General features: G+C 48.3%; 2 protein-coding genes across 2 annotated transcripts in view; both read right to left on the reverse strand.

Moving 5' to 3' along the window:
- LOC135404965 (uncharacterized) overlaps positions 1 to 20,888 on the reverse strand; it is an 801,303-nt gene that overhangs the window by 220,299 nt on the left and 560,116 nt on the right. The gene's annotated exons all lie outside the window — the stretch shown is intronic.
- On the reverse strand, positions 240 to 7,981 carry LOC135404541 (ribosomal oxygenase 2-like). Its single transcript, XM_064639280.1, has 6 exons — positions 7,542 to 7,981; positions 6,231 to 6,350; positions 5,107 to 5,235; positions 3,102 to 3,205; positions 822 to 924; positions 240 to 269 (listed from the first exon to the last, which is right to left on the reverse strand). Exons 1-6 carry the CDS (start codon positions 7,968 to 7,970, stop codon positions 240 to 242), a joined length of 915 nt encoding a protein of 304 aa, XP_064495350.1. The 5' UTR covers positions 7,971 to 7,981.

A 20,888-nucleotide genomic window follows, 5' to 3' on the forward strand; every position in this document is an offset into this window, starting at 1 on the left:
GGGAAAACTGCTACCAGTTCAATGCTCTCGGGATACAGTTTATCACAGCTGCCAGTTCCAGTCTAGGAGAATCTTTATTCCACTCCAAGGGAGTGTCATCTCTCCCACTAGACACGGGCAGCAAACACACACGTGGGGCCTCACGGCACATGAAGCTGATGCTGGACTGGGATCTTTGTCTACCATAAAATACTAAAAGTCCCAAGAGGAGCAGAGTTAGCAACAGCTCTACCATGGCATCAGCCAGTTTTAGTAACTTCAAAACCCACCTGGAGCCAAGGAATCGGAGTCACACCGGACACTCCTCTTTTACCTCTGCAAGGTTAACACTTAGTCCCAAAACAACCACCTTGGTTTGTTTTACACATTCCCCATGAAAGCTCACTTTCCCTTGCTCTGGGGCTGCTGCAATGTCCTTTAGGACAAGCAAATGCAGTTGAAGAGACACTTGTTCCTCCTGGAGCTGATCAGCACGACAGGATCACCATAAAGAGGTCACACAACAATTTACAGATCCACTCACTTTTAAAGACTGAAAAGCTTGGCCTCAGAGGAATTATGCCTGAGAGATCCCAAGCAAATAGCATTACTTTTAGAAGGAAACAAGCCATACAAGGACACTGTGACAGGAAAGAAAAGCAGTGTAATGAATTAGGCAATGCTTGAGATGGAGCCAACCTCAGAAGAGTCATCCTGAAGACTTCAAAAGAAGTGGCTGGGCTGCTAGACAAGGCAGTGCCATTGCACTGAGCCTTCAGAGCAGATCAAGTGCTGAAGTTCCACCAGGGTGCCCCATTATTCCCTCAGTCCCACCTACCTACCATCAGCAGTTGCCTCGGGATGCTCGTCCGCAGCGCCACGTCACCTTTTGCTGTGTCAAACACCAGGCCAGGAATTGCATCCAGTAAGAAATCTCCCCAAGAGCTGATGGACAGGAAGAAACAACAACAAAAAAAAAAGTTCCTGAAATAGCTGCACTGAAATAAAACAGGCATCACAACTTGAGAAGGGCTTGAGAAGGGTCCAGTTTCTTCTGCTTCCAGGTGCTTGCCATTTATCAGTGACTGCAGCTGAAGGGATTGATGAATTCCTCCTGGGGTCTTTATCATCCAGCCACAGGCACATACAGCCCCACTGCAGACAGTGAAGTGTGGGGGGTTGGTTTTGTCACTTCATGTGCTTTTGAGACATTTCTATTGAAGGAGGAAACGTACCCAGGGTTATCAAATCCAACAGGGCATCAGTTTTCAGCTTGACTAGAAACTTAATTACGCCCCCAAAACCAAGATGCCTGCAGGGATTTTAATGACACCTGACAGGCAGTTTGTAGGTGTCTTGTTTGCATTAAATCCCCATTCTTAGCCTACATCCTTAACCAAAAACATTGGCTTTGATCCCTGTGCTTCTGTTCCCCACTTGTAGCAATAAACCAGAGGAGGAGAGGGAGGATCCTACTCCTGCCTGCACCTTCTGGGCCCAGCTTGAGTCGACCTGGGCAGGAAGAGGCTCACACCAAAGTGCTGCCCTGTCCATGGGGGACCTTCTTCCCTCCCACACCCTGAGGCTGATTTAATGGACAAACATCCAGGGCTGCCAGCAGAACTCCCACCCACCCAGGGCAGGCAGCAGGGCAGGGCCTGTCCTCCAACATACACTTCACCCTCTGCTCTTGTTCTCCCTCAGCACTCCTGGCTGTCAGCTCTGATCTCTAGACACTACTTTAGTTTAGGAAAAAGAAAAAGTGCCACTTTTTGTACTCTCAATATTTTTTTATCATCTCCACTCAAGTGTTCCACTGTCTGCTACACAGTGGGAGGGAAGAACTCTGGCCAGTGAAAGGAATTAGACATCTACTCCTCACTACTTCCCTTCTTTTGCCCCCAGAGTCTCCATCTGCCAGCAACTGTCTCCAGCTACTCACTGCTTTTCCAAACTGCCCTGCTTCTCCCACATGTGCACACTTCTCTCCTGCTGGGATCTGGCCCAGACAAACCTGAAAATACCTGGAAGTGCCACCTCCACCAGCACTTCCCCCACAGCTGCTTTCAAGGATTTCTCTTCAATTTGCCAAGGAAATGTTTCCAGATCATACTTCCATCTACAAGTCAGAACACCAGCCTGCACCAGGACTCCTGCTTGTTTTCCCTGCACTTGCTGACAGGAGGTGCAGAGGCAGGATGTCAGCACTTCATTACCAACAGCCTTAACGGGGCATGACTCCACTTTTTAACCTTGGAAGAAGAGCAGCTTTTCCTTTTCCTCTCCTGTTTTTGGGGGTTAGTTTTTTTTTACCTTCTGAATAAAAGAACACATGTGTAAATTGAAATAATCTGAACCCAACTTTTAAGAAGACTGACACCTTTGAGCAGCTTCCTCTTAACCCTCTCTCCATGTTGGAGGAGTGGCCAGATGAAGAGTTACCAGCCCGTCCTGGCTTCCAGAATGGCACAGCTGGTGGTTAGAGATTCATCTCACAGTTATCTAGAATATGCCCAAACTTGTTCTGCCCTTCCTAATTCCTAACTCAGACCAATGGCTCCAAACCCAGCATCTGGGAGGCTGATTAGGTTGGCAAGAACATTTCCCTGTGTGATAACAGTGTGGGCACAAGGACTGGGAGTGTGTCATAAGAAATCTGACTGGCATACATGGGGTAGGAGACAAAAAAAACCACAGATAAGCAGAAAATGTTTGCAAGGAAGAATTGGCAGCAAATCTGTCAGAAGATTAGTGCAGGTGACTATCAAATACAGGAGAAAAACGTGATGAAAGGAGTAACTCATGACTCTTTATCTGAGCTATGAAATGAACAGTAACTTCAGCCACTGATGAGAGATTTTTTTAAATACAGAAGTGAGTTTGCAGTTGTAGCATTTTCCACATTAAAGCCTACAGCTGGTAAATAATAAAATAAGCAATTAAAAAGCAATCAAGCTTGCTGCATGAAAACCTCTCAAACAGGCTGCTTCAAACAACAACAGTCTTCTTGCTCCCCTCCTTCCCCCAAGCCCCAGAACTTCACCACATCCCAGGTCTGTACTACTCACACACATCACTTGGCAGAGGAAAGCCACACAAAACAAAAGATGAAGAATAATTACTTGTTTTGGTAGGTACTGATGGTCACGTGTGTGGAATGGGAGGTCCCAAGAGGAGTGTCAGCTTGGTGGATGGTCCCTCTTGGGAAGTACAGTAAGTCACCTGGCTGCAAGAAAATTGATGTATTTAGGGCACCAGGTCAAACCTTACTGCAGTCAGAGAAAATACTCTCTGAGCAGACAGTCTGACAATATATATCCTTTAGAATCACAAAATGGAGCAGTCCTGCAATGTACACTTTAATAACATAAAGAACACTAAGCCAGAAGTTCAGAACCTTAAACTTTCCAACCTGCTGTCAATATTTGCTGAAAACGTGAAACAAGCTTTTTAACATCACAGAACACACAGACTCCCACTGAGCTGCAGGAAGAGGACAAAGAAGCAGCTGAGATGGACCTGCTGGCAACACAGTGGGCTGGCAGAGGAGCAGTGAAATGGGGATTTGGTCAGATCACATCAAAAGAAAAGGCTAGTATTCCACGAGAAAAGCCAAATATTCTATAAAATGGTAATCTGTTACAATACTGTTGTCTGAGATTTTCAGTTAAAGCACTTAAAAAACAGGTACAACCTTCCTCCTCCTCCTCCCTATCTTTCTTCTCACCTATGTAAATTAAAACTCCACACTGAAAAAAAACTAGATAAGGAAAGTCAAGACAAGAAAGGTGTAAAGCACATAAAATTGCCTCCAAGAAGGAAATAAAAGTTTACTTGTGGCTTGTCCTGTAAACACCTATAGAGTTGGACAGCACAGTCAAAGAAAACTGCCTTCCTTACCAGAGTGGGGACTACACCAACCAAGAGTATTCTGAATTCTCTTCATTTGAAAGATGGAGAAAGGAAATATTCTAGAAAGATGTTTAGGGAGGAAATAGAGTCAAACAACAGCATCCCTCTCAGAGGCAGCCACAAAGAGACAACCAACCTTTGACACCAGCCACCCAGAAGAAATGGGTCACAGGAAGTGAACAACAGCAAACAGAAGAAAAATAAATTAAAAACTTGGATAACTTTTAAGCCCATCATTATTCCATAAAAATGAAAGGCACTGAAGTCTGGTCCAAAATATTCCAGAAATGAAAAAGGGAACTGTAATTTACTAGACTTTGCATCACCCAGTACACGATGACGATTGAATATTCCCCTCTGTCAAACAACACAGCTCATGATGTCAGCATCCCACCCAATGGGTCACACTATTCCTAAAACACTTACACCATCCAACATGTCACACTATTCCTCAAACACCTACACCCAAATGCAGCTCTGGACACTGAGAAGAGCAGAGAGAGGCTCCATAACAGGCCAAAAGGCAGAGAAACTCCTGAGGATTCCAACATGGAGCAGCACCACCAGCTGGACAAGTAACACTTCAAAAGCAGGTCAAACAGAACAGGACAAGCACCAGATTCCCTGCTGACACTCAGTAATCTTCATGAAATGTTCCTTTTATTCCAAAAATCAACCACCAACCAAACACTTGAATTTCACGTTTGGAAAAAGGAAGAGCAATTAATACAGCAAGTTTATATGGGGTTTGGTTCATGCTTTTCTTTATCAGCCAAGGATAAATATTTAAATCTCATTCACCAGAACAGTGACAATGTTCAGTGCAGCAGTAAGTCTCAGTGCACAGAAGGATTAGCCTGAGTGATTACAGGCAGCATGTAAAAGCATAAAAATGTTTTATAACCATACACAAACCCAGTGTTTTTTCTGCACACAACTCCACAAACATGACCTAGGAGTCAGGGTGCCCAACCTGGAGAGTACTAGTCAATTTACAGAAGTAACTGGGTTTTTTGGCCCATTATTTAAATACTAGAAGCAAAGGATACCTTTAAAAAATGATACAGACAACTATCACCCAAATTTCTCGTGCTCGCAGTGTGCAAACCCTCCCCTCAGTTTCACAGCCACAATCACTGCCTTCAAGAAATGGACCACTTTTAACTTTTCTGGCAATCACAGCCCAGACCACCTAAGGCAATGAAATTCTCATACCTTTAATAGGAACTCATGTGTGGGATTCCCAATCCTATCTTCTGATTCCACATCATATTCCCGAGCTAAAGGCACCCTTGGTTTATGGAGCCGCCAGTGTTTCTCGCCTTCCAGCTGAAGGATAAACACCTGCAAAAGACCATAAATCCAAACCCATAAGGAAGTAATTCCTTTCACATTAATTTCTAGATAGCTACAATTCAGAGAAATTTCAATTTGAACTAATTTTTTTGTCTCTATTTAGAGACAACAGACAGAGGAGTTGTGAAGTGGGATCTGTTTTATCCTAAGGCAGGCATTTGGAAATCCCTGTTTCTCTCCAGTCACTTAAGTAAGTGCTAGAGAACTAACCCAAAAGGAACATCTGCCACACAAATATCCAGAATTTCAGGTGAAAGAGGCTTATCCCCAACAGAGCATCAGAAACCTCTACAGGGTGCCCAATGGGGGTAGATGGCATGAGTTAGAAATGCTGGATGTGAGGCTGCCGAATAACAAGCATAAGGAAAATGAAACCCCAGGTGTATTGAATGGAAATGAAAATATTAAAAAGCAAAATATACATATAAGGATTGGATTTTTTGATTTGGTTTAAGTGGGATAGTCCAATTTTTTCTTTATAACGCAGTGTATATTTGTATGTTTCTTTTAGAAGCTGATTTAAAATGCATTTGGACCACAGGAATTCATCATATCAGAAACTTCTTAAAAACAGCAGGACCAACAAGCACAACCAGTCTGCTGTTACAGTCCAGCTGAAGAAAGAGCAAGTACTTAGTAAAGGAAAAAGGACTTGTAAATTCTTGGGGCCTGAATGAAGTGAAAATGAAAAAACAGGTGCTAGAAAGCTTCTGCAGCTGTGAAAACAAACTTCTCTTTTTATCTAAAGGGAAGTACCAGGTCTGGAAAACCCAGTTTACATGCTATTATGATTAGATATTACTATTAGTAAATTTTCAGCAAAAATATGTAAGAAAAACGACTACAAGGAAACACAAATAAAAAAAAACCATTTTCCTATAATGTTTAGTGGGGGAGAGGGTTAGAAGCACACACACAACAGCAAACACTGCCATCAGCAAAAGCCCATGCACAATTTCCCAGGCAAGGTTGTGCTGTCCTACCTCAACATCATCATAGTGAGGAGGAAGGCCCTGGGATCCCTGGGCAGTGATGTAAACATTGGACCCCACCAGAGACCCAAAGGAGCACTCCAGCTTCTCCTGAATCTTCCACAGCTCCTCCTGTAAAAAAAAAAGATGCTGTTACTTGCTGAAGAGCTCAGCCAAGCCCAGCCCACACCCTCCCCATGGCTTGGGAAGAATGATCACATCAGGGACACAGAGGCTGGGAAGGAAGGTGCTCTGTACCAGTGTTTCTCCTGAAGGAGAGCACTGGAGATGCAAAGGGGATCTGCCATGAGAGTCATTGCTAAGCCAAAAAGTCTGGTGCCCCAACCTGGGTTTGTTCTCTTCCCTGTGCCATCTTTAGGCTGCACAACCAGACAGACAAGGCTGAACAGAGGAAAATAATCCCACAAACAGCAAAACACCATAAGACAAGAAGCACATGCAGGACCTGCATTCTCTCACCAGAGAGAACATACAAAGGTTAGAGACCTTTCACCAGTTACTCCAATCATTTGGGAATATTCAAAACCAAACTTGACTCATCCACACCCCACATGTGACAGACAAGGCACCGAAGGGAAACAGCAGAACGTGCCAAGTACCAGATCCACACAAGTGCAGCTTGGCCATTAAAGCTGACATCAGCCAGGAACACTATACCTGGGACTCAGCTTGTATTTGGGATCTTATTTGGGTCCACCTCACAATTCAATTGTGTTGACACCTTCAAGACTACCTGAATCAAAGCACCTCCAAGAATCCAAGTCCTTTACACAACTGTGCAGCACCACTGTCTCCTTCTCAAACTCAAGGACTGAGAACACTCAGCTAAAATGGGCTGGTACCTTTCCATGGTGCAATTCACTGGCAAGAACACTGGAAATGTTTCACATGGTTTCACACCTTACCCTCCATTAAAGGGAAGTGGCTCAAAAGCCACAAAGTTTGCACAAGGAAACAGTGGGGCAGAAGGCATAATTTAAGCACAGATGCCTAATCATCAATTTTGTGCATTTGGTTTTGTTTCCAAACTTTTATGTGACAGAGCAAAATTTTAAAAAGAATATATTATTATACATCTTATAGCATGAATCAGATTTTGTTCTTACTGCAGAGCAGTGAAACATGATGGACAGTGCAAAAGTATAAACTGTGTTTTAATACAGCTCATGTAAAGATTTCAGCAGGTCATCAATGTCAACCACTTCCCCTGGGGACAGAGATGAAGCCATGTCTAGTGCAACTCAAGCAAAACACACCACATTATTAAGCCAGCATCAATTATATCCAGTGAAACAATCCCACCTTAAATCTCTGAGGCTGATGAAACTGTATTGTTGCCTTTTTCTGGTCAAAATCCTTCTTCAGCTGCATGTAATTCACTTTGCCTTCTTTATTTAAAACCTTCTTTCCATTCACACACCTGCAGATATTCACATCTCGCCCATAGCACAGGCCCTGGCTGCACAGCTCCTTCAAGTCTGACAGCTGGAACAGGGACAGGCAGTAAGCAGCCACCAGGGGATCATTGCTCTGGATGAGCAGTGGCTTTTGCTCCCAGTACTCCTTGAAAAACACCTCTTCTTTGATGGGGGAGATCAAGCTCCCGAAGAGGCTGTCTGGGTTCTCAAAACTCAGGACTGAGGGAGAACAAGCTGCTTCCAGCTTTGCTCGTTTACACTGTGCCTGTGTTTCTTTTCCCATTTCAGCATGCTTCCCTCCTTTCTTGGGCATGGTTCCTGTTCAAGAGGAGAGAGGACCAAAACAATCAACCAGCAACACAACCTCAAGAGCTCACGGGCCCAGAGCAACAACTCTTACCCTACCCAGTGGGATATCAGAGTATCCCGGGAACAGCTCTGGTTTCAGAGCCTCACTATTTGCTCCAAAGCATTAACAGTTTACAGAAGACAGGGAACATTGTTAGGCCTTCCTGTTGATGCTCTGTAATTACTACATTTACAAGTTTAAAACTTGTAAAATGTACCAGTTTAAGAACTAAAAGGCCAAGATTCTGCTTTCAGTCCTGTCGAGCTGTCAAACTTTGTTTATGTAGAACAAAAAGAATTCTTTCATACAAGCACAGACATTTCATTTTAAAGCTGGAAGTCATTTACTTTGTAGGGAGTAGAGCCGTCATTTTTACTTAGAAATTATGGCATCAGCACGTTCAAACTTCTCAGGTGTTGGCTTTCCAGACTTGCACAGTTACCTACCGTTACTTGATTTTCCCCTTAACTTTCCTGAGAATTTGGCAGCCAAACCATTTGTAGATCAACTTCTTTATTTTGGCATAATGGTACACAATCATACGATTTGCCTGGGGAAAACAAAGATACTTTTATTTACACAGATCCCATATTTTGAAACTTAAACTCCAGTTCTGGTATTTACATGCAGCACTAAGTTCTTCTGTGCAGCAGGACACCCGTGCTGGCCCACTAACTCCTGGGCAGTGTTTCAGCAGCAGCTCCTGCACAGCCTGTCCCTCAACAGTAACCGAGGGTCACCTCAGCCCTGCAGGAGGGAATTCACATCACCTCCTTCCTGAGAGAATGAACATTCCCAACTGCAGCATGAGGCAAGGGAATGCGTAAAAAATTAAAGACTGAAAATCAGTCCCTGACTGACAGCAAGATCTGAAGATGCTGCTGAAGGCACCAAGATCTAAAGCTGACATCCCCAAATGACAGCAACACAAATGCAACCAAGCCTGGATTAATAGTTTTGAATTCCAGACCTAAATCCATTGTACCAACCTCTCAGCTCATTCACACTGATTTAAAGAAGTTACATTCAGATATTTACTATTCATAGAACGCAGCTTCATTTACAACACGTGCTGTTCTGTAGCGTTCTGCTGGTTATTACAGCTGTTCCAAGCCCCCTGCCATGGGCAGGGATACCTTCCACAAGATCTAGTTGCTCAAAACCCCATCCAACAGGATCCAACCAGGCCTTGAGCACTGCCAGGGATGGGGCATCCACAGCTTCTCGGGGTAACCTGAGCCAATGCCTCACCACCCTCCAGTAGAAAAAAATTCTCCCTTACATTTAGTCTAAACCTAAACCGTTCAGCTTAAACCCATTGCCCCTTGTCCTGCAGCTACAGGCCCTCATAAAAAGTCCCTCTCCATCTTTCTTGCACCACTTAAGTCCTGACAGGCTGCAAGGAGGTCTCCACAGAGACTTCTCCAGATTGAGCCATCCCAACTCTCCCAGCCTGTCTCCGCAGCTGCTCCATCCCTCTCATCATCTTCCTGGCCTTCCCTGGACTTGATCCAACAGGTCTGTGCCCTTCTCACGCTGGGAGCTCCAGAGCTGGATGCAGCGCTCCAGGTGGAGAATCACCAGAGCGCGGCAGAGGGGCAGAACCCCCTCCCTCACCCACGGCCCGCTGAATGGGATGCAGGATACGCCCGGATTTCTGGGCTGGGAGCTCAGCGCCAGCTCAGCCCCAACTTTCCATCCACCAGCACCCCCAATTCCTTCCGTGCCGGGCTGGAGGACAAACCCCAGCGCAGGACCCCACACGGGAGCAGCTGCTCCCCGCCAGGGCTGTTCCCTCCCACACCACGGCAGCTCCCTGGGAAGCGGCGGGAATACCGCCGGGCACAGCGGGAATAGCGCCGGGCACAGCGGGAATAGCGCCGGGCACAGCGGGAATACCGCCGGGCACAGCGGGAATAGCGCCGGGCACAGCGGGAATACCGTCGGGCACAGCGGGAATACCGCCGGGCACAGCGGGAACACCGCCGGGCACAGCGGGAACACCGCCGGGCACAGCGGGAATACCGCCGGGCACAGCGGGAATACCGCCGGGCACAGCGGGAATACCGCCGGGTATAGCGGGAATAGCGCCGGGCACAGCGGGAATACCGCCGGGCACAGCGGGAATACCGCCGGGCACAGCGGGAATACCGCCGGGCACAGCGGGAATAGCGCCGGGCACAGCGGGAATACCGCCGGGCACAGCGGGAATAGTGCCGGGCACAGCGGGAATACCGCCGGGCACAGCGGGAATACCGCCGGGCACAGCGGGAATACCGCCGGGCGCAGCGGGAATACCGCCGGGCACAGCGGGAATACCGCCGGGCACAGCGGCTCCGAGGACACGCGGTGTCCCCGCTCCCCCCTCCCGGCTCCCGCCGCCTCCATCCAGCCCCTTCCCGTCCCGCGGCCCCGCACTCACCCGGGCAGGAGGGAGGATCGCGTGGGATCGGGGCGGGCCGGGATGGATCGGGGCGGGCAGGGGAGGCGAGGCCAGGCAGGATGTGCCGGCTGGAAGCGGGAGCCGGTCCTGCCGCGCTGGGAGTCACGGGAGGAGCCGCTTCCGGGCGGCCAGTAGGAAATCCGGCGGCGTTCCAGTGTCATTCCAGTGGGTATTCCAGTGGGAACGCAGCAGCACTAAGGTTAATCAATCTGCTTCATACAACGGTGCCTGGGCTTCAGCTGCGTTATTTATTTTTTTTTCCTGGACCAAAAATCTTCTTCTAGAGTCTCCCTGAGTCTCCCTCAAAGAAAACTTTGGAATCCTCACCGAGCACGTGAAAACTTCCAGAAATATTTTTAGATGCCTGTTAATGGTTTGGTTTACGTTGGCTAATGATGTCAGAAACAAAAGAAAATGTTAGGTAGGCTTTGCTGAAGCTTTGTTCTTGTGTACTGGCTTGAAGGATACGAAGCAGAACTAGCAGAAATAAAAAAGGTGGATTTTGGAAACCTCAGCAGCCTTACAGTGCACGGCTGATGTTGGTACAAAGTTACACTGCCATAAGTGTAACTAGAAGGACCTTTCAATGGCAGGTAAGAGAGGGGACTGTGTCCTGTCAACAACTTAAGGAGGGAGAATAACAGAGCCTTGCACATCTCCAACACCAGTTCAAACCCTTCCCTTTACGGAAAGTGGTTTTCAGTCTTGTTCCTCCTCACAGTGTGGTTGTTACACAGTCATAACTTCTGCTTCCCTGGCACTAGCTGGATCCTTTGGAACAAATGTCGTGATTCCAGTGGGTTCTGCATTCATGGATGCATCCAGCAAATTCCTGTGTGCTGAGCAGAGAAAGTGGCAAAGTATAATATGTAGAAAAGGGGGATGGAGGAGAGAAAAAGGCAAACGCTGCTCATACTGTTCAGTCCTTGTTCCTTTACCACCTGGACCGCTCTGTTGCCAGCTGACCAAAATATCATGGTCACTTGAACATGAAATAAGGATTAATCAGCATGTGGCTGGGTTACCAGCAGAGAGATTTTGCCAGGGGTGAACCTGCAGCTGTCCTAATTGTAGAAATGTGTACATATTAGATAAAAAAATTTAAGTTTCTGTAGAAAGTTTTTTTCTTCATAGGCTTGTGAGCTTCAAAGAAAAAGAAGACAATCTCCACTTTCTAATTCTGAGTTCATCACTACATCCCTCAACATCCAGGACATTTTGCAAAATTTATTAAACTTCAAATATTTTAATGTAAATGCTCATCAATAGTTGGGATACTCAAAGTGAAAAATAGGTCACTGTCATGAAATTCTCTTTATTTCTTTCATGAGAATTAGCAAGCTTTGAAGAAGGAAGTAGTTCTCCAGACTTAAAAGGTTGCATCACCTAACTTAACACTCACAGGATGTTTTCTCACTACAGATGGGCGTACCAGCAGATGCTAAAAATAGAGAGGCCACATCCTGCACCTCAGCCGGTCACAGACACCTTTAAAAGATGTTATTTCTGTTCCAAAAATCCACAAAGTACCTCAGCCTAACTGCCTGAACACCATCAGGGTGAATACTCAAACAAATACACATTTACATAATGGCTGTGGTGTTTTTAATTTGCTGTGGGACATAAACCCCACACATCTGACCGGTGGTGCTGGACAAGATCGTCCAGTGACGAAGGCAAGTGCTTCCAACTCCAGGGCTGTCTCTTGAGCCGCCTCTAGAGTAGAATATCAGGGAATATCTCCGCATCTCTGTTCCGTCCTGCGATAGCCTCCATCCCTTCCCCAAGCTCTGGCAGTCCTGGTGGACTGCAGGCAGATTAGCCTCTGCCTAAGGGACAAAATCCAGCCTATACGGCAAGGACTTCAAGTATTTCAGTTTTGAGCCAGTAGGGCACTGCAGTACTGCTGTGTAAACACTAAATAAGGAGAAGGGGAAGGAAGAAAATAGAAACTTTTTTTTTTGGTTGCAAATAGTTTTTTTTCACGTGGGTTTAGGGTGGATATTTGGGAAAGGTTCTTCCCTCGGAGGGTGGTTGGGCACTGGACCAGGCTCCCCAGGGCAGTGGTCACAGCACCAAGGCTGGCAGAGTTCAGGCACACGGTGTGACTCTTGGGGTCGGTGCTGTGCCGGGCAAAGGCTTGGACTCGACGCTCCTCGTGGGTCCCTTCCACCTCAGCACGTTCTGTGATGGTGCGATGAGTTCCCTCTCTTTCAACACTTTTGTTCTTTTCAGGGCTCCTCGCTGCCCGGGGCCCGAAGCCCGCCTTCCGCGCGCCTGCTTCCCTGCCCGTTGTGGCGGCCGCAGCCAGGCGCTGAGTGCCCGCTCCCGGGCGGGCACGGCCGCTCGCTCCAGGAGTGGGGGGGCAGCGCCGGCGCCCCGAGGATTCCCGGGATTCCCTCGCCGGTTTCCAGGCAACGCTCCCCGCGCGCTCCTCGCTCCAGGGCCGAACGTGCGCAGCCAATGGGAGGCGGCGGAGTGGGCGGGGCGAGGCGGGGATTGGGCGGGGCGGGGGCGGGGCCGAGAGGGGCGGTTGGTGGGGTTTGGGTGGGAGCGGGCGGGGCCGGGAGCGGGAGCGCTGCCGCTGAGCGACCCCCGGGCAGCGACCCCCGGGCAGCGACCCCCGGGCAGCGACCCCCGGGCAGCGACCCCCGGGCAGCGACCCCCGGGCAGCGACCCCCGGCGAGTGGTCCCCGGTGCGCGGCCCCGGGGGAGGGACCCCCCGTGCGCGGCCCCCGGCGAGTGGCCGCTGGTGAGCGACCCCCGGTGAGCGACCCCCAGTGACACCCAGTGAGAGACCCGCGGGGAAGAAGCCCCGGTAAGTGACCCCTGCGGAGGGAACCCCAGGGAGGGACCCCCGGTGAATGACCCGCAAGTGACCCCCGGGGAGGGACCCCCGGTGCGCGGCCCCCGGGGGTGTCTGTCCGGGGCTGGGCGCGTTCCTTCCCCGTGCAGAGCCGAGCGGGGCCGTGGCGGGAGCGGGGCCGGAGCGGAGCCGGCCGGGGGGGCAGAGGGGAGCCCTGAGCCGCCTTCTGCCGAGGGGGCTGCTGGAAAGGAGCCTGCGCTGGGAGGAGCGGGGGACGTGGCCCGAGGCTGAGGCAGGGGAGCTTCAGGTCAGCTCCTGGAGAAAGGTTTCTCCCTGTGTTTTTCGGGGGGGGCTCGGGCACTGCAATGGGTTGCCCAGGTGGAGCCAGCACCCCGGCAGGTGTTTCAGAGGCGCCTGCATCTGGCCATGGCTGACACGCTTTAGTGGTTTGGGGGTTGCTGGGGCAGTGCTGGGCTGACAGTTGGACTTGATGGAATCATGGAACGTGCTGAGTTGGGAGCGTCCCACTGGCACCGTGGAGTCCAGCTCCTGAGTTTTAGGCACCACTAAAGGAACTGAATCTGCATCGAGCTGTTTGGCTCCAAAAACTCTTCTGCCCCTAGTCTACACTGCCAAGTAAAACCAAACAGACCGTGCAAAATAGAGGCCTGTGTTCCCCCCAAAGGGAAGGCAGGCAGTTACAAACCAGGACAGTAAATCAAAGCTCAGAACTTACATTCATGTTCCCCACAATTGTATGACACATCAAACCAGTCCTCTGTTCATTACCCGTGTAGAACTCTCATCAGGAACCCCAAACTTTCTTGTGTGTACTTGTATAGATATGTATAGATATGTGTAGGTAGATAGATATACATACATAGATATGTATAGGTATATATTTGTGTGTATCTCTGTAAGATTCTGTATCTTTGGATGTGATATTGGCATGCTATTGTTGTGTGGCAACAAGTGGACTTAAAAGGTTACAACACTTTAGGAGATCACCTTTCTGCTTGTGGGTCCTATTTTTTAAAGAAGGTATCAAGAAAAGAACTCTTTAGCCAAATATAAGTTAAGACATTAATCAGAGCAAATGTATTGATTTTTATTTCCAATTGTACAACAAGTCATTCAACTATTTGCATACTCCAAAGCTGGGTTGGAAACTTCTCCCTCAGAAATAAGAAAAACTGTTTTCCGAGGCTGTTACTGACAGCCATGGCAGAGTTTCCAATAACAACTCCCCATCCTTGAAATGCAAAGCCTGAAAAATGAAACAAGCGTTAACCTGGAATTCTTGTTGCCAGCACTGATCTGGACAGAAGTTATTAGAGAGTGGAGCAAAGCTAGCACCACAAACAACCTTGGGCTCTCTAGCACCGCTCTGCATTCATTGGTCACGGCACCAAAGTTTTGCTTTTCAACCCATCTGCTAAGGAAACCTTGCCAGAACTGTGAGCTTATAACACTACTTTTCTTAAGAAGTTAGGAGGCCTTAATCCAGTGTACACAGATGAGACCCTGAAATAGGAGAGAGGCCAGTTGCTGATGATCAGTGCAGATGAGGAATGAGCTCTGCTGAGTAGGCTTCAAGCTTTGTGATTTTTACAAGTGGACTATTTCAAATCTGTTGTAGAAGAAACAGTCTTTTCTGTTTGATCAACTTTCCACTTCCAGAATACTGGAGTTTATCCCTCAAATTCAGCCTGTAGTTTCAAAAGATAAAAATCCTTACAGGAAACCTTTCAGCCTCAGTAGCCAATTGCAACATGCCCAGGGAAGTTCAGCAACAGCACCATTCATTAAATGAACTGTTCTGGCCCAGCCATCCCAGAGAGATTGAGCTGCAGTGCTAAACCCCATGGAGTGCCAAGTGCCATAAGAGCTGATTTTTGGCTTCGCTGAGATTCTCTCTGGTTTCCTTTGGTGTAGCTGGCACATCTGGAGCAAAGGGTCTGGGCAAAAGTACATCCTTAGAAGGGTCCAGTACAAATCATGTGACAAGATTAGCAATTTCTCTAATTGAGGAAGTATATTAGATACAGGAATGCATTTTTCTACCTCCTCTTTCCACACTGCTGCTGTATTCCTTCATCATGCCCTGTGAGCAGTCCCAGTGTTCTGTGATTGACGCCATAAGGGACTTGCTAACAGGGAACAAACACCTCCGAGACAAAAGGTGCCACCACAGAAAGCTCTTGCTGCACAAGAAGTGCCCAGGCTGCCACAACGACTGCACCTGAAGCCAAAGGATCCAGACTTTCTTTACTGGGGGAAAGGGTTGCTGATTCCATCTTTTCAGCCCTGCGCTACAATGGACGGTCCCACCTTTTGAAAAATTCAATACAAATGACGATTCCTGCCAGACAAAAGGTGCCACCACAGAAACCTCTTGCTACCCAAGAAGTGACCAGTCTTTCCCACACAGTGCACCTCAAAGCCAAAGCTTCCAGACATTCATTCCTTAGGAAAAGAGCTGCTGTTCCCTTTTTTCAGCCCTGCTCTGCAATGGCCGGTCCCACCTCCTGGAAAATTCAATCCAAATGAAGATTCCTTCCAAACCAAAGTTGCCACCACAGAAAGCTCTTGCTGCCCAAGAAGTGCCCAGGCTGCCCCACCAACTGAACCTCAAAGCCAAACCTTCCAGACTATTTTTCCTGAGGGAAAGGGCTGCTAATTCCCTTTTTTTTAGCCCACTACTGAATAGGCCAAAGGAACGCCCAAAATAGATTCCAGATAAAGATTCCTGCCAGACAAAAGGTGCCACCACAGAAAGCTCTTGCTACCCAAGAAGTGCCCAGGCTGCCCAAACAACAGCGCCTCCAAGACAAAGCTTCCAGACTTTTTTTCCAGGTAGAAGGAGCTGCTGTTCCCTTTTTTCTGCCCTGTTCTGCAATGGCCGGTCGCACCTCCAGAAAGGTCTTGCTGCCCAAAAAGTGCCCAGGCTACCCCATCAACTACACCTGAAGCCAAAGGATCCAAACTTTTTTTCCTGGAGGAAAGAGCTGCTGTTCCCTTTTTTCTGCCCTACGCTGCAATGGCCGGTCCCACCTTTTGAAAAATTCAATACAAATGAAGATTCCTGCCAGACAAAAGGTGCCACCACAGAAATATCTTTGCTAAAAAAGAAGTGCCCAGGTTGCACCACCTATATCTAAAGGCAAAGGTTCCAGACTTTTTTCCTGGTGGAAAGAGCTGCTGTTCCCTTTTTTCTGCCCTGCTCTGCAATGGCCGGTCCCACCTGCTGAAAAATTGAATGCAAAGGAAGATTCCTGCCAGACAAAAGGTGCCACCACAGAAAGTCTTGCTGCCCAAGAAGTGCCCAGGCTGCCCCAATAACTGCACCTGAAGCCAAAGCTTCTAAACTTCTTTTCGTGGTGGAAAGAGCTGCTGTTCCCTTTTTTCAGCCCTGCGCTGCAATGGCCGGTCCCACCTCCTCAAAAATTAATCCAACTGAAGATTCCTGCCACACAAAAGGTGCCACCACAGAAAAATCTTTGCTACGAAAGAAGTGCCCAGGCTGCACCACCTATACCTGAAGCCAAAGCTTCCAGACTTTTTTTCCTGATGGAAAGAGCTGCTGTTCCCTTTTTTCAGCCCTGCGCTGCAATGGCCTGTCCCACCTCCTGGAAAATTCAATCCAAATAAAGATTCCTGCCAGACAAAAGTTGCCACCACAGAACGGTCTTGCTGCCCAAGAAGTGCCCAGGCTGCCCCAACAAGTGCACCTCAAAGCCAAAGGATCCAAACTTTTTTTCCTGGTGGAAAAAGCTGCTGTTCCCTTTTTTCAGTCCTGCGCTGCAATGGCCTGTCCCTCCTCCTGGAAAATTTACTCCAACTGAACATTCCTGCCACCCAAAAGGTGCCACCACAGTAAGCTCTTCCTGCCCAAGAAGCGCCTAGGCTGCCCCAACAACTGCACCTGAAGCCAAAGCTTCTAAACTTCTTTTCCTGGTGAAAAGAGCTGCTGTTCCATTTATTCAGGTTTTCGCTTCAATGGCCGGTCCCACCTCCTGAAAAACTGAATCCAAATGAAGATTGCTGCCAGACAAAAGGTGCCACCACAGAACGTCTTGCTGCCCAAAAAGTGCCCAGGCTGCCCCAATAACTGCACCTGAAGCCAAAGCTTCCAGACTTCTTTTCCTTAGGGAAAGAGCTGCTGTTCCCTTTTTTTCAGCCCTGCGCAGCAATGGCCAGTCCCACCTCCTGGAAAATTAATCCAACTGAAGATTCCTGCCAGACAAACGTTGCCACCACAGGAAGCTCTTGCTGCCCAAGAAGTGCCCAGGCTGCCCCAACAACTGCACCTCAAAGCCAAAGCTTCCAGACTTTTTTCCTGGTGGAAAGAGCTGCTGTTCCTTTTTTTCTGCCCTGCGCTGCAATGGCCGGTCCCAACTCCTGAAAACTTCAATCCAAATGAAGATTCCTGCTAGACAAAAGGTGCCACCACAGAAAACTCTTCCTGCCCAAGAGGTGCCCAGGCTGCCCCAACAACTGAACCTCAAAGTCAAACCTTCCAGACTATTTTTCCTGAGGGAAAGGGCTGCTAATTCCCTTTTTTTTAGCCCACTCCTGAATAGGTCAAAGTAACATCCAAAATAGACTCCAGATAAAGATTCCTGACAGACAAATGTCTTACCACAGAAAGCTCTTTGCTGCCCAAGAAGTGCCCAGGCTGCCCCAACAACTGCACTTCAAAGCCAAAGCTTCCAGCCTTTTTTTCCTGGTGGAAAGAGCTGCTGTTCCCTTTTTTCTGCCCTGTGCTGCAATGGCCTGTCCCACTTTCTGGAAAATTGAATCCAAATAACGATTCCTGCCAGACAAAAGGTGCCACCACAGAAAATTCTTGCTGCCCAAGAAGTGCCTAGGCTGCCCCACCAACTACACCTGAAGCCAAAGCTTCCAGACATTTTTTCCTTAGGAAAAGAGCTGCTGTTCCCTTTTTGCAGGCCTGCGCTGCAATGGCCGGTCCCACCTCCTCAAAAATTCAATCCAGCTGAAGATTCCTGCCAGACAAAAGGTGCCACCACAGAAAGTTCTTGCTGCCCAAGAAGTGCCCAGGCTGCCCCAACAACTACACCTGAAGCCAAAGGTTCCAGACTTTTTTTCCTGGTGGAAAAAGCTGCTGTTCCCTTTTTTCAGCCCTGTGCTGCAATGGCCTGTCCCACCTTCTGGAAAATTGAATCCACCTGAAGATTCCTGCCAGACAAACATTGCCACCACAGGAAGCTCTTGCTGCCCAAGAAGTGCCCAGGCTGCCCCAACAACTGCACCTCAAAGCCAAAGCTTCCAGAGTTTTTTTCCTGATTGAAGGAGCTGCTGTTCCCTTTTTTTTTGCCCTGTGCTCCAATGGCCGGTCCCACCTCCTGAAAAACTGAATCTAAATGAAGATCCTTGCCAGAGAAAATGTGCCACCACAGAAAGGTCTTCCTGCCCAAGAAGTGCCCAGGCTGCGCAAAAACTGCACCTCAAAGCCAAAGCTTCCAGACATTTTTTCCTGGTGGAAAGAGCTGCTGTTCCTTTTTTTCTGCCCTGCGCTGCAATGGCCGGTCCCACCTCCTGGAAAAATTTACTCCAAATGAAGATTCCTGCCAGACAAAAGGTGCCACCACAGAAAGCTCTTCCTGCCCAAGAAGTGCCCAGGCTGCCCCAACAACTGAACCTCAAAGTCAAACCTTCCAGACTATTTTTCCTGAGGGAAAGGGCTGCTAATTCCCTTTTTTTTAGCCCACTCCTAAATAGGTCAAAGTAACATCCAAAATAGACTCCAGATAAAGATTCCTGACAGACAAAAGGTGCCAGCACAGAAAGTTCTTGCTGCCCAAGAAGTGCCCAGACTACCCCAACAACTGCACCTCAAATCCAAAGCTTCCAGCCTTTTTTTCCTGGTGGAAAGAGCTGCTGTTACCTTTTGGATGCCCTGCGCTGCAATGGCCGGTCCCACCTTCTGGAAGATTGAATCCAAATAAAGATTCCTACCAGACAAAAGTTGCCACCACAGAAAACTCTTCCTGCCCAAGAGGTGCCCAGGCTGCCCCAACAACTGAACCTCAAAGTCAAACCTTCCAGACTATTTTTCCTGAGGGAAAGGGCTGCTAATTCCCTTTTTTTTAGCCCACTCCTAAATAGGTCAAAGTAACATCCAAAATAGACTCCAGATGAAGATTCCTGCCAGACAAAAGTTGCCACCACAGGAAGCTCTTTACTGCCCAAGAAGTGCCCAGGCTGCCCCAACAACTGCACCTCAAAGCCAAAGGATCCAGACTTTTTTTCCTGGTGGAAAGAGCTGCTGTTCCCTTTTTTCAGGCCTGCGCTGCAATGGCCGGTCCCACCTCCTGGAAAAATTTACTCCAAATGAAGATTCCTGCCAGACAAAAGGTGCCACCAAAGAAAACATTTCCTGCCCAAGAAGTGCCCAGGCTGCCCCAACATCTACACCTGAAGCCAAAGCTTCCAGACTTTTTTTCCTGGTGGAAAGAGCTGCTGTTCACTTTTTTCAGCCCTGCTCTGCAATGGCCGGTCCCACCTCCTGGAAAATTGAATCCACCTGAAGATTCCTGCCGGACAAAAGGTGCCACCACAGGAAGCTCTTCCTGCCCAAGAAGTGCCCAGCCTGCACGAACTACACCTTAAGCCAAAGCTTCCATCTATTTTTTCCTGGTGGAAGGAGATGCTGTTCCCTTTTCTGTGCCCTGTGCTGCAATGACCGGTCCCACCTCCTGAAAAATTGAATCCAGCTGAAGATTCCTGGCAGACAAAAGGTGCCACCACAGAAAGCTCTTGCTGCCCAAGAAGTGCCCAGGCTACCCCAACATCTGCACCTGAAGCCAAAGCTTCCAGCCTTTTTTTCCTGGTGGAAGGAGCTGCTGTTCCTTTTTTTCTGCCCTGCACTGTAATGGCCGGTCCCAACTCCTGAAAACTTCAGTCCAAATGAAGATTCCTTCCAAACAAAAGGTGCCACCACAGAAAGCTCTTCCTCCCAAGAAGTGCCCAGCCTGCCCCAACAACTGAACCTCAAAGTCAAACCTTCCAGACTATTTTTCCTGAGGGAAAGGGCTGCTAATTTTTTTTTTTTTTAGCCCACTCATGAATAGGTCAAAGTAACATCCAAAATAGACTCCAGATAAAGATTCCTGACAGACAAATGTCTTACCACAGAAAGCTCTTTGCTGCCCAAGAAGTGCCCAGGCTGCCCCAACAACTGCACCTCAAATCCAAAGCTTCCAGCCTTTTTTTCCTGGTGGAAAGAGCTGCTGTGCCCTTTTTTCAGCCCTGTGCTGCAATGGCCTGTCCCACTTTCTGGAAAATTGAATCCAAATAAAGATTCCTGCCAGACAAAAGGTGCCACCACAGAAAGTTCTTCCTGCCCAAGAAGTGCTTAGGCTGCCCCACCAACTACACCTGAAGCCAAAGCTTCCAGACATTTTTTCCTTAGGAAAAGAGCTGCTGTTCCCTTTTTGCAGGCCTGCGCTGCAATGGCCGGTCCCACCTCCTCAAAAATTGAATCCTTCTTAAGATTCCTGCCAGACAAAAGGTGCCACCACAGAAAGTTCTTGCTGCCCAAGAAGTGCCCAGGCTGCCCCAACAACTACACCCGAAGCCAAAGGTTCCAGACTTTTTTTCCTGGTGG

Source organism: Pseudopipra pipra, chromosome W, assembly GCF_036250125.1.
Source record: "Pseudopipra pipra isolate bDixPip1 chromosome W, bDixPip1.hap1, whole genome shotgun sequence".
NCBI classification, from domain to species: Eukaryota; Metazoa; Chordata; class Aves; order Passeriformes; family Pipridae; genus Pseudopipra; species Pseudopipra pipra.